This window comes from Dermacentor variabilis, chromosome 6 (genome assembly GCF_050947875.1).
Source record: "Dermacentor variabilis isolate Ectoservices chromosome 6, ASM5094787v1, whole genome shotgun sequence".
Classification (NCBI taxonomy): domain Eukaryota; kingdom Metazoa; phylum Arthropoda; class Arachnida; order Ixodida; family Ixodidae; genus Dermacentor; species Dermacentor variabilis.
The window spans coordinates 141,833,585-141,848,104 of NC_134573.1; the positions used below are offsets into that span (position 1 = coordinate 141,833,585).

Below are 14,520 nucleotides of genomic sequence, written 5' to 3' on the forward strand. Positions count from 1 at the left end.
GCGTTGCGAGTAAAACCGAGTTGTAGTGGTGTGTTTGTGTGTTTGTGTTGTGCTTTCTGCTTTAGTCACTACGTTTAGCCGGGCACCGTGTGTGTTCGTGGTGCGGCCGCAGTAGTTAGTGTTTACAAGTTTACTGTCAAGAGCAACAATTTCGTGGCGCGCGAGATAGCTTCACCGGAACAAACCTACGTGCAATGAGAGGTTTCACCGACGCTGTCGACTCGCTTGTCTAGCGTGCTTCCCAGTCACCGCGCGAAACATACTAGCAGACAGCGATAATGAAGGTGCAAGATGTACTCAGCTGCAGTTTCTCTTCTTGGTATAGCGTCTTCAAAAATGCTACTATTACGAGGTGAGTCTCGGAAGGTAACTTATTTGTTTTTTGTAGTTGCCTTAGCCGTACAGGAGTACTGGGTCATCGCTTGGAGGCGTTTGACAGGTTCGAACAAGTGCGGATGAGTCCGCGGTGCTAGCAGTTGAAGGATATGAAATTGCCTCAAGTGACCGTGGTCATATATCCTCGTATGAGCTTATTTCTTGGGGCAGTGCCAGTGAGTCGAAACCTGTGTAACCAACGCCGCTATCAATATTTGCAGTGTTTGCATTCCCCTGACGAGCGAGTTCATAAAGTACCTCCTCTCTGACGGTGTGGTGCTTCCAGGAAAGTGAGTATCGGTACCCAACATTTTAAGCCACTGTTCTATATAAGCTATTTGGTGTCTGCTCCTCTTATGCCTGTGTATGCGGTGCAATATATGCAGAGACTATGCCCTACTATGACTGTTGTCACCTCTTTTTTCTGACGTTTTTACGTGACGTTCTTAGCCTACTTGCTTGATGCTTACATTTATGGCACAATATATGCTAAATATCAGTAACACTGGAATTTCGCGTGTCGTCGCTTATTATTATGTACTGTTTGTGTGGCGCTGTATAACCAGGAATTTCATTTTCAGGAGCTAGTTTTCATATTTAGAAGTCCACATGTGTTCGCTGTCAATTTCCTGTCGTACTTTGAACTCACGGTTAACTGAAATTTTACTGCCGTTGTGCTAATAGTTCCGATTAATGCTATGCACTTTCTGAACCATTTAAAGTAGGTCTGTGTATATATCTCCGAACGAAAATAGAAAACAGAGCTATACACCTGAGGGGTGGACATAGCAAGTTTATTTTTCACGGGGTGACTTCGTTCAGTCTATAACTCAGGGACTTCGTTCTTTATGTATAATTTGCATACATCAGCTTTAAATATTGATGAAATTAATTGATTCAAATACACATGTTGACAAGGCTTCACAGATGGAAACGAGGTTTACCATCACATATATGAACCAGGGCTAGGATAATGTAACTATTCTATTCTGAGGCTTCTCATTTTTCACACTTCGTAAGTGATCTGAGCGGCACTCTATGTTATCACTAGGATCAGTCGGTTGTGATTGGTGGGTGAGAAGAAAATTATAGAATCAAATGAAAGCAATCGCTATATTTTACTGGTCCAGGACAATTAATCCACTAGCACACTAAAATTGGGCATCTTTAGTTGCTGCAAGTCACCCTTAAAGAAAGAAAAAAAGACAGATCCTGATGCTTGTTCAGTATCTACTTTCTCTGTACTTTAGCGAGGCATCCTGAAGCAAAAAGTGCTGCTTCACTCTGGAGAGGAGTTGCAGCATTAGCTAAGCGTTTCTATTTGTGTTCGTGGTTACTTGAAGTAACCAGGAGACATCTACCACCCGCATTGGTCCTTGCTCAATGCAAGCTCCAATAATCCTGGTACATGTGCCAGCATATTTAGCCATGAGCAGACATTTTAAAGCACTGAGTATCTGCCTTTCTTTCCGAGTATGCATTGAACACTGAAGAACCATTTTGTCTGCATTCAACGCCTGTAATGTAGAGTACTGTTGTTCTATGCGCACACTTTAGCAGCTGAATAGAAAACTACAAACGGCAGTAAATGCAGCAGATGTAAATATTTCCTCTTATATGCAACATTGTGTACATCTGGTCCATTGCCTGTGAAAATGAATTCGCCTGGAGCGTTGTAGTTAGTCGATTAGTAATTGTAAATATGCCTTCTGCTTTCATAAAACAATGAATGAGGTTTGTCTTGCGTCATGTGTGCTACTTCTCCATTGATTCAAAAAGTTCCGTAGCTTGCGTTTTATTCTCCTCACTTTTCATCTAAAATGTTTTCCAGGGCCCCCTCATCTCAAAAGTACGAGACAGACTCGGAAGATGAGGTGAGAAGGTCGCTAGTTTTTGCACACTAGCCCTGTGTCGCTGATTGTGAGACCATATCTCCCATTATTTTCGAGCAATGGCTCGTGCAATGTTATGTTTTGCTGCCGCACAGCGTAGTAATCAACTGACGCATATTGCAGAGTGTGAGACTTGAATGCGTGACAAGAAACTGTGGTTGACACAATTTCTTGTGACACGCTTTGTTAAGAAAGTCTTGCTTTGACGCACTGTAATATGTGAAGCTTGACAGATTCCTGGGAATCGTTACCTCAACATTAAGGCAGAATCTGAGGCTGCAAACAGCAGTGCCACGTTTACGCTAAAGTGGTTATCAGTGTCAACATAGTTAGGTTCACTGCCAGACAAACACCTCTTACCAAGGATCTCCAGCTAAACCCCTCCTGTGTCAACCGCACTTAAACTACGCTTTCAAATGTTCTAATCCCTTCAGTCCACCTCATTCTCTGTCGTTGTCGACATTGTCTTTCCTCCCTTGGTAACCATGTAATGAGCTGCCGATTGGCTCTCGTATGCATTACACAATGTGCCTATCTTCACATCTTCGTCTCAATCTAAATTCGAAACTCGTCTCAACAAATGCTTTGCAGTTACCCACTATAGGTATACACTGTTAGGCTTGATTGGTGTGTCCCTCTTTTGAAATGTTCCTAGTGAAGGTCCAATGGATAAAGATAATTTTTTAATAGGCCACTCTCATGCCAATCATGCAGGTGCATTCAAATTGCGCACCGCAGTCACAGTGTTAGCAGTGGTTGACCAGATCATGTGAAATCTACAGCCGATCATGCACATTTTTATGTCCATATTTTATGCTCGCATTGTTGTAAAGACTAGCAAATGCTTAAGTGAAAGAATACTCGTGAACAGAAGTGTGTGGCAGGCAGCAGCGAGACTTGGTTAATCTGGCTTATCATTGTACATGTTATTGTCGGCTTTTGCAAAACTTTGGCGCACTTCAGTGATTGAAAATCAAGTAATGGAAAAAATTATAGAAACTTTCAGCATATTGCCAGACTGTTTTTGGACCATGTGTGCGCAAATCGCTTTAGTGACGCTGACTGAAAAACAAGTATCGTTTCTCGCAAGTGTTTACGTGATGGTACCGCTCATGTGCCTAGTTTGTCAGCAGCTATGCGTATATGCGCCACTTTGCATCAGATAGAAGTGGTTCCAGTGTGCCACTCAATTTCATTAGTTGCCATTGTTTTTTTTCTTGTACCTTTTCACATCCACTCGATGATATTCTCATGTGGTTGTTTGAATGTATCTGTACCACCGCTTTTTGTGTATTATTCTGCATGAGCCCAAGTCTGAATACTGTGAGAACTGTTCGCATCTTTTGTTTACAAAGGTGTTGATACACAGGTTAGTTTGTGGGCACATGGTACATGTATTTTTGTAGTCTTGTGTCTTGCTTGAGCAACACCTTTGATTAAGCATCTGAATATACGAAAGACTGCGTGCTCTGTTTTTTTCCTTGTTCTCAGGTGGACTGGTCTGAAGCTGATGATGATTCCGCAGAGGTAACCATCTTTCACAATGCCCTTGCATTCAGACTTTCCTTATGTGTTACCCGATGTGGAGAGTGTTGCCTGTAATTTAGTGAGCACTGTAAAAGGAACTATTGGAAACGGGGCGTACTGATGAGGGTCAATGAAAGATGAACACATTAGGGATAAGTAGGACACATTTTGCTATTTTGTGTAGTGTCAGCATGAGTTCGGTATCTGTGCTTAGAATGGGGTAGCTGAATAAGCAGCAATGTGAAATCACACTGTCATAACTTGTGTTCTATTCATTTTCTGTTCGCCTTTTGCTTGTCTACAACAGCACATCCGCAGCACTTTCTTTTAAAAGAAATTATGAAAGAAAGAAAAGGTTTTCCTAGTGATGTAAAACTAGTCAGGTATCATGTAGGTCCCACATTCTTTGCCGTCACTTGCCTCACTAAATTTTTTTTTTGTTCATGTATGTTCTGGTGTATTTTGCTGTCTACAGAATAAGCTGCTATTTGAAAGTCTAAAATTGTTCTCTATTCTTGTTGGCGGTTACTAAAATTAGCTATATATATAGCAGCACAAGAGCAAACTAGTCCAGCTTGTTGCCTCCACTACCTTCTGAAGGACAATTTAGGGAGGAATCCCAGGTGTGAGGCAGCTCCATGCTCTTGTTAACATGATGGTAAGGGGATCCCATGAAGCAGCTTTTTAGCGGATCCACTGTTTTAAGAATGACTACTGTATGGCTAGGAACTTCTGAATTTGTAAATATGCTGTTCATTGCCATTCTGGTTGTTTCAAAATATTGTTGAATTCTGTTTGTGCAGTCCCACTATTGCAAATGTGAAACCTAGGTTTATAGTACGTTCTTATGAAAATTACCATCTGTAGTTGTCCTACAATGAATGCAAGAAACAACCAGTAGACAGAAATAGTTTGGAACTAACACAAACTGCAGTTACCAACATGTGGCGTGTGGCGCTTTCTGTTGGGTCATTATATTTCGAATAGTATCACTTTAGAGTAAGTTAAAGCCCAAGTTTGCCTAGTGATTTAAAGCAGCTAACAGAGGAAAGTGATTTAGTCAGTCATAAATTGTTTGGTTTCACTTCATTTGTAGTGCTTATTTACAAGAGTGGGAGCAGACACTAAAGGCTATACAGCCTGGCCTCTGCTCATAACGCACTTCGACACGCAGGTCGAAGAGCAGAAACATGCAATAATCACATAGCAATCAAAATCAGCTAGTCAATAATTAAATAAAAATCACAATTGCCATACTAAAATACTATACAACACTATGGAAACTGTACAATACTATAGATATATATATTCAAACTACTGTACTATACATACAAGAAGAAAACAGCAATAACCACAAAAATGACATTGTTAAAAGCAGCCTGTAACATTACTGTTCGACCTTGCTTTCATATCAGTACTCCATAATTTTCCACAGACACTTTTTACACCAATTTGTAAACAATTTTGTCATTTAATATATTCATTGCTGCAATTGTAACGTTTTGCTAAATGGTAGAGCAAAGCACATTCAAAACTGCATTGGTGAATTGATAACTAATAAAAGAAAACATAGCAGAATAACTTGTGACTGTCCAAGTACCATGGGTGGTACATGGGATTCTCTTGCCCCATTCGACACACTTGATATGATGCAGCGAGATTGTAAAAACAAAGTCCTGCATTGGTGTGGGTGGTGCCACAAGGCTTTCTTTTGGGGCAACCAACTACACTGTAGCACATCCTGTCTAAATAAAGCATTGAAACAAACATCCTTACAGATCCCCAGCTTCCCAGAGTTGGAAGAAGCAGTGGCCGCCGCCATCAAACGGCTTGGGGGCCGAGTGTTCCCCAAGTTGAACTGGAGCAGCCCCAAGGATGCCACATGGATTGCCACCAACAACAGCCCCTGCTGCACTTGTTTCGCAGACATCTGCCTCCTCCTGAAGAGCTCAGATTTTGTGACGCATGACCTGACACAGCCGTAAGGAACTTCTGTTGGTGTGGTCTCAGAAGGGCCCTGCAGCACATTTTTTTTAAGGCCACCATTTTTGCTTTGGTCCTTTTCCTAGCATGTAAAAGAATGATGAATGGAATTATGGTAATTCATGCATGCAAACACGGTCGTCGGGTGATGAGTTTTGACTACAAAATTACTTGGATGCACAAGCCAGATATCTACAAGTCACTCAAAAAAAAAAAAAAATTAAGTTACTGACTATCCGGCAAAAAAAGTAAGTAGAGTACTAATTACTTTATTGCAGAAAGTACTGGAGTAGAATAGTAAAATTTATCTAGTTTTTACTATTCTACTATTCTATTTGTAAAAAGTATCCATGGTAGTTACTTGTTACTTTCTAGTAACCAGTCTTGTTTTTAGAATAGAATAATAAAGTACGGCATTAAATAAACGGCAAAGTAGCCATCTAAAGCTTGTCTTTCGGAATTTGAATAGCGCAGCTTGCTCCCACTTTTCACACGCTAACACTCGCTCAAATATGGGGCGAATGTAGTTCGAGCTTCCTTTTCTGATGCAGGCATTTAAGATTTGAAAGTTATTGTTATGCTTGCTTAGATGTTACAAAGAGCTGGGAAAGTAAGCTTTTTGAAATTTTGCTGCAGCAAATTTGTTTTCTATTAGAGAAAAAGTTGTGAAATTTTAGTGGATAAAGTTAAAATTTCCTTTAAAACCTTTCAACAACAGGTTTTCCAGGTTATGCTGCGCAGTCAGACCATTTGTATGCCTTTTCACTGGCTTTTGGTGACTGATTTTCGGGTGCAATTCCTGAACTAGAAAGTTACATGGTCAGCAGCCTTTTGCCTTCGTGTTCAACCAGCATTTCTCTGTGCTTGTTTATTACAAAATTGAAGGCAGTGGTTGTCAGACTTGTACCTAAGTTTATTTGTGTTGTACTTAAGTAATTTTTATTTGCGAGAAGCACGATGCAATACGGTGTTGCCGAAAGCAATGTGGCTAGCAACTCAGTACTGCGTTTCGTGGTGACCAGGCTTGAGCTCATGCAATTAGCAGCCGATTGGCTCGAATAAGGCAGCAGATCATGATCTTACTCAATCAAATCATTCCGGGTGGGAGGCTTCCCTGCATGGTATCTGGGTATGGTGTAGTATCAGTGTAGAGCATGGCAGCGGTACATGGTATTGGTACATTTTTACAAATTTTTATGCTCGCAGGTTGGCAGCTATGTTGTTCAGTCACACTGCTAAGAACTTTGCAATGCTTGTATTATGCCAAAGGGTCACTTAGTTGTAGACAAAATTTTCGCTAGGTATTCACTCACGTTCACACTCGTGTCTGCTCACTCATACTCATGCCTTTGAAATGACTATGAGTGGGTATGCCGACCTATGGCATCTGTGCATGTATTCCAGAGGCCATAGCTAGTGGACGAAGGTGACATTGTGTGAATAGCAAAGAAGTGGTTGCTTTTGAAATGATGGCAGGGTCCACTGTGAGAGCCTGCTGCTGTCTCGGTCAGTCAAGCCGCAGAGCTTGATTGGAGGTATCTCTGAACACTGTACTTTTTTTATTGTCAGAACTTAATCTGTTCTACGTTTATGTGTTCTTTTCTTTCATTTTTGTTTTCATTTATGAAACCCCTTGTCATAGTAAATGTGAAGCTTTGGTCACATTGGAACTTTAAGCCTGTCGCTTTGGCGGGTTGACATTGTTAGCATTGGTTGCTTCTGAAGTGGTCGTTTTGTTACGCTCAGATTTAAAGCCTGCACAGATTGGAACAAAGGCACGGACACCAGCAACCTTTTCCAGTACGAGCTCATCCTCAGAAAATGGGTGGAAATCGACCCGAGCACCGAGTTTCGTTGCTTTGTGAAGGACTCCGTCCTAATCGGCAAGTCTTTTTCTCCTTGCTAACCATTTCGCTGGTCACTCTTCTTGTGAAAAATTGCATGTTAGAGGAAAAGAAAATCTCACAATATATGTTCCAAATAATTGCTCGATTGCCACCAAAATGGAATGGCACAGGCTTTACAGACGTCTGTCCTTCATTTTCAGGCATTTCACAACGGGACTACACACACTACTACTATCACATTGAGGAACAAGAGGCCAACATCGTTCAGGATATAATGTCATTCTTTCATGAGAGAATCAAGTCCAAGTTTGTCTCTTCCTCATGTAAGTGTCTTGCTCTTCTTGGATACCTCTTCTTGACAAAAGCTTACAGGCCGCGTTGCCTGGGACAGCCAGGCTGACAGACTGTTTAAGGAAGTTCTTGAGGTATGCCACAAGTTACAACGCCCTGTGGAATAATAATAATAAAAAAAAGAACTGTCATACTTGCCATCTGAGAGGTCTCGAGTGTTTGAAGCGCCATGGCAAGGCACAACACAGTTGAAGTACACACATGGTTAATGCGCAGAGTAGAACGTATATTTTGGCAAAGTACACCGGTAAGCAAAAGTAGGCTGGCAGTTATGTGAAAGAAAAGAAAAAGAGTTTCTTGACAACTCGGACTGTCAAGCTGAAACTAAGCAATGCACTGTCACTTTTGGAATGCAAAGTCTGAACTGCAGCTTTCAGTTTCAGGTTACATGCCGAGGCATCGAGGAATTTTAAAATTTTTTGCAGAAACCTTAGCTCACTCAATTTGATCATGGGTTTATACTAGACACCACTGCTATATTTCATTAACCGATGGCATTTTTCTCACAAGGCTCTATAAACTGTAGAACTGATATGGGGATGAACTCACGGTGCACGTAATATGCGATGAATTCGTTAGCACTATCTCTCGTTTTACGTGGTGCTGAAATAGTTGCCATATGAGAGCGAATCGCAAAGTCTTTGCCCCTATTTTTTTTTAGCCGAATTACGGCTGTAAATGCAAAGTCAACATATCCACTCTTAGTGGTGGACCTGTAGATGTAGCCTGCTATGTGTGTTTACGTGCTGCGGTTGTGTAAGCACAAGTAAACGCAGATCTACAACAGGAACTTGTTGTATCAAAAATGTTGCGAGGCGAGGAGATGCAGTGACTTCTGACGCCACGCGACGAGCGAACCCAACTATTCTTCCAATGTCGAAATTTGCAGAGCCGCTGTCAGAGGCACTCGCTGTAGTCGCAGACACTGCGCGCGTTTGGCGTGAATGTTCGGGATCGAAGAAATAGGTGGAGAGGCGACGTACATCACAGAGTCGGCAAGTTGCACGAGATTCGCCAGAGATAGACCAGCTGCAGTGGTGAGCACCATGTGCATGGTGGAAGGCAGGCGCTGCAAGAAGAGTTCTGGGAATAGGACGTGATAGAAAGAGACAGCGTTATCACCGAGGAGCTGCTGAAGACAGTGCAATAGCTGCGAAGGCTTGCGGTCGCCTAGTTCTTCAGCTGAGAGTGTCTGCTGGAGTCGTTACCTTTTCGACAACAAGGTACGCTTCAAGAGCTCAGCCAACAAAATGTCATAGGGGTTTGTCTCGGGCAGAGTAAGAATGAGGTCTCGGATTTCCCTGGCAATCTCTTAATGAAGCGCAGACACAATGTGGTGAAATTTGGAAGTCCGCGATGTTATCCTGGCCATCACGAACTGGCTGCCGACTTCTGCTAGCCAGAGGGAGGGGTCAGCTGGCCAGAATTTAAGAAGACGAAACAAAGAAGCGGAGGCTGCTCGAGATGCTGCAGGGTGAGAGGAGGCTTGTATGGAATTGACGGTGGATTCCATTCTCGCCGTAGTCAGCAAATAGTTGCAAAGTTTCGAAAGTGCGTGGTTGCCAATATTGTGGATGCAGCGTGAATGTGTTTACATGATGCAGTTGCATAAACACAAGTAAACACAGATCTACAACGGGAACTTGTTGTATCAGAAACATTGTGAGGCGAGAAGCAGCGACTTCTGATGCTACTCAACCCTTCTTCCAAGGTCAAAACTTGTTGGGCCGCTGTCAGAGGCGGTGGCTGTAGTCACGGACACTGCGCGTGTTCGGCGCGAACGTGGGGAAACGCAGACGGCAGCAGTAGCTGTGTCTTATCTTTTGGTGCGTTGCATCGTTGGTGCTGGTACAGACCTTTCTTGGACCAGCGCGGCCTTATCTGCCAGTAGCTCCGTGGCATGGCGCTGCTGTCAGTTGTTGAAGATAGCAGTTGCGCTTCATATGGAGGGGGGGGGGGGGGGTCCACTGCATACGAGCAACGAAGTGTGATTTGTTTTCTATGGAGCAAGGGACAAACATGCATTGTAATCCTCAGGGAAATGCAGCCCATGTATGGGGAAAGGTGTCTCACTTTGAGAAGTGTGAGGTGGTGGTGTTGTGAATTCGCAAAAGACCATGAAGATTTGCATGACAGTGAGCGTTCAGGGAGGCTGCATGCATCGCTGACTGACGACAACATAGCACAGGGGCATCTCAAATTTAGTGCTGCAATGAGACATGTCTAAACCGGCGGGGAGCTATGTGGAAAAATAGTGTAAGGTACATACAATAGTACATATTTTTGTAATTACCTGCATGTACCTTACTTTGGCTAACAGAAAATAGGGGCAAAGGCTTTCTGATTTGCCTTCACATATATCTCACTGTATCTCGTATATCGTTGTCATACATGCTGATTATGACAATCTCTTGTGTATTCACATTGTGTTGCAGTCTTCAGCAGTGTATTTGATCATGCATTGACCCTCACTATTTGTAAAGGGAAATTGTTTGTTTTGTCCTTATATTTTTTTCAGATGTGTTCGATGTATACAGAAAGAGAAAGGTAAGAAATATTGCTGAACATTTCTTGGAGCTTGCGGTGCATGTAATTACATTAAAATTGAATTGTCCAGCTTTTTAAGCCTGATATTGTGGCAAGCATGTCAATACACAACAAATTTTTCTGTATGTCAGTACGAAACCTTATTTAGTCTGTGCCATGCCCCCCCTTGCCTCAGGATGCCGTAAAGCTCCTTGACTTCAACCCATTTGGGATGCACACTGACTCCCTCTTGTTTGACTGGGAAGAGCTCGAAAACGTAAAGGTGGATCAGTCTGCTGGGGTAAGTACAGTTCGTTCACATCAGTATGTTGTTTATTCTCACTTATCCTAACCACTGCAACCGAACACACTTTCTTAATCTAATCATCGTAGTCGGAAAACCCTAATTGAAATCTATGTACGTACTGCCGAATGGGATCAACTTTCTGTTTACAGTTATGTAAATGAGTGGCTGTTACTGCATAATAGTAACTTCGTACTCTCCAAAACCGTGCGACTTATTTGTGAATACAGCTATACTGTGATAACTTACGTGTAGTATCACATAAACACTTGGTTAAAATAATTACTGTATTGTTACAAGGTGCAACAATTGTATTGTAACAATCTCACATAGCTGCAAGTTGGCTTTTGCATGCTTTGGTTGCTCAAACAGTTCTCTCTTCTTATGTTCTCAGAACATTTGCGTTAGCTGACGCCTTGTAAACGAACACTTATAATTTCTACAGAACATGATTTCAGGGTGCTAAGAAGACACAGGCAAGGGAAAAATGCACACACATGCAGAGCGCAAACTGCCAACTGATTTGCTGAAATAGAAGATGGGGCATGGTGCAATGAATCAGTTGGTAGTTGGCGCTCTATGTGTCGGTGTGTTTTTCCCTTGCATCTCTTTTTAGTGCCCTAAAATCATGTTTTCCAAATTGCACCAACTTGCCCAAGAAGTTCTATTATTCTATAGAAAATATTTTCAATTGTTACAAGATTTTAGTGGCAGGTGGCTTTCAAACTACACCATGTATAGAAATCAACCACAGAGAATTTATACATTACTGTCTGAAGTAATCGCACATAATATATTTTGGTAGAGCATTGCACACATCACGCAGAGGTTGTGGGTGCAGCTTCTACCTTAGTCAAATTTATATTTCTTTACCACTTTCACCTCGCCTTTAGTTTAACAAAAGCACAAAATTATTGCAAATTTAAACCTTTTTCATATTAAATTCCACATCTCATATAAAAAACTTTCTCTTGTGCTTTGCTCTGCTTTGTTGTCTGTAGGCTTCATATAGTCTATACTGAAAATCGAGACACCTGGTTCCCCTGTTCCTTCTCACCCACACCCATATGTTGTGATTTATTTATTTTTTGCTGAAATTACATTTAATACACTTAAAGCTCACACCTGTTGTCGGTGATGTATTCCTCAGCACGAAAAGTGTTTTAAAAAGTTAATGTTGGCTTGTGCAGACAGTAATTGACAGTGCTGCAAGTGCAATATGTGCTCACATGCTGCAAGTATGGTCACAGCTAGACATGGCTGAGCTGTTTGTTGGTTTTCTTCACCAAGTTGTTTTCACTTCAGAAGTTAGCGGGGGGACACAGGCAAAACCTAATTATACTTTCGGGAATTTTTTTTGTTTAGCCTTAGGTGTATAAAATGAACCCTTGAATGACGTCACATAGAAATACTCCAGAAAATGTTTATTCTCTATTTAAATTTGCAACATACATTGAGAATAAGCATAATCAACGAAACTAAAAAAAAGATATGCTGTGGAAACATTTTCAGCAATAGGGAAAACTGGAGAACTAGAAGGGGGCTTCACTACAAGACACATATGGCTTCATTTGAAATGTTTACAAAAAGCTCTCATCATATTTGCATGCGTTTGATTTGCTTTATGTCACATGTGTGACCCTACTGTAGCTGGCAACACATGTCAGCAAATAGTTAATTATTGCATGACACTACAGTTGTATTACTTCCGATTTGCTTTCAGTTGCCGATATTTAGATACATGAAGGAAAATAGGGGTGTACAGCCCAGTCCTTACCGTCACTACGCCCTGCCTCGGGACGTCGTGGACCTGTGTGCCGGTGAAGATGCGCAAAAGCTCATTGATCTCATGAAGCTGGTAAGAATCATCAGTGCAGTCATAGTGCACTAACTCATCACAGCACTCTATATTCAATGCTGTATGCCTTGTCCATTTGGTCAGCCACTGGCAAAGAAATGCAGCACATTCAGCTAAAGCTTTTGTTTCCCACGGGCTGGTGCCATAGTAATGAGCTACTGGAAAAACCTGAAATTATGCTGTCCTGGTGTTTGGTCAAGTAATGCTTTATGACCAATCATTCAGAATTTGTTTTCTTTTCGTGCTTTGAGGCTATTGTGCTAGACAGCAAAAGTAATAATAAATAAGGACTACAGTCGAAAGCCCCATTTTAAGAAGTTGATAAAAGTCTCGCATTATTGTATTTGCACTTATAAAGCATAACTATAAATATAATATCCTGACAAGTAATGGGGGGATCTTGGACTTGGAAAATACATGTATGTAATAGTATGACTGTTTCTCAAAATAGCGATGTGTCATGTGTAGAATTGCCTGTGCATTACACATCCTTATCTAGTTGCCTCTTTACTTTGTGCGTATACCATATTGCTTTTATGTTAGACTTGCTTTTTCTTGTGTGACAACTATTCTTATATTACGATGCATATGTACTGTTGCATTATGCACAATGTTCTGGAAAGTGAAATGTGTGTGCATGAATTACTGTCTTTGTAGAAATTCTTTAACAAGTGCTTGAAAGCGTTATATGCGAGCAACATATTAAAGTATGTGATTTAATTATGGGCAACATTAACTGTTAATGCAACTGCTCGAAATAGACAGCTCCACTGGAAACTGGGTTGTGATATTGCACGGTCACACAAATTTGGTGTAATTTTTTTCTCCAGCATTATGACAGTCATCTATTGTTAACCATATTAGCAACTAAACAAATAAAATGTGCTGAGGCCCGCAGATGGGGAAGGGGAGGGGACATGTTGCCTCATGTGTCATGCAGCAATGCTGTAACAGCAGATGCATTAGGGTAGGGGATCGGGCTATAGGACGTGCCTTGGACCAATCCTTCCTTGGAAACTATGCACCATCGCCTCAATTACTCTTTGTTGGTTCAGGTTGTGCTCACTTTGTTCCCAGGCCCACAAGAACTGCAGTTGAGGGTTTGGCTTTGCAGCAAAGCTCACTTGCCTGGTGGCTCAACTCGCAGTAGTTGGAAGTGCGAAATCGGGAGAAACAAAATATATTTCGTCCTTGCTAACCATTTCAGTAATAAAACAACTTGCTTTAATGTAGTATGCATTTGTAGTATATAGAACTAGGTTTTGGTTTATAGACACCGTGTGCAAAACAAGAATTTTCTGTTTCCGATTACATAATTACTATTTCTCTTACAGAAACGAGGAGAGGATTCAACCGACGAAGATGACTGCAACCAGGGCACCAGTTGACAAAGCTGCCACCTAAAATGAGAGTATATTCGCGAAAATAAACTTTACACATTTATACTTCTCGTTTTAATGCGATTAGCATTCTTAGAATATTCCACACATTTTCCAGTGTCTGTCTGTCTGCCTACCTGTCGGTCTATGTCTCTAACCGCTTTCTTCGCAACTTGGGTTGCTGGGCAGTCAATGGTCTAATGGATAGAGTACAGGGCTGCTTTGCTGAGGGAACTGGGTTTGAAACCAACTGTCAGACCAACTTGAATCACCGGGTATGCAACACTCGGTATGTGGCGCTCTTAAATGAACCTCTTCGATGCCAACTTTTGTCCCCGGGTATGTGCTAATCTTCAGTGAACCTCTTTGATGCCAGCTGGAGTCACTGGGTGTGTGGCACTAAATATGTGCTACTCTTCAATGAAAAAAAAAAGATCTACGGGGCAGTGATGAATCAAAGCTGCGTCATATATATTCC

At 41.6% G+C, this 14,520-nt stretch overlaps 1 protein-coding gene across 1 annotated transcript; it reads left to right on the top strand.

The window, feature by feature from the left end:
- The first annotated feature begins 5 nt into the window (after positions 1–5).
- On the top strand, positions 6–14,121 carry LOC142585356 (translation initiation factor eIF2 assembly protein-like). Its single transcript, XM_075696069.1, has 11 exons — positions 6–352; positions 597–665; positions 2,207–2,249; positions 3,759–3,794; positions 5,573–5,775; positions 7,524–7,660; positions 7,825–7,947; positions 10,494–10,522; positions 10,698–10,802; positions 12,529–12,663; positions 13,998–14,121. Exons 1-11 carry the CDS (start codon positions 279–281, stop codon positions 14,049–14,051), a joined length of 1,008 nt encoding a protein of 335 aa, XP_075552184.1. The 5' UTR covers positions 6–278; the 3' UTR covers positions 14,052–14,121.
- Positions 14,122–14,520: the final 399 nt, after the last annotated feature.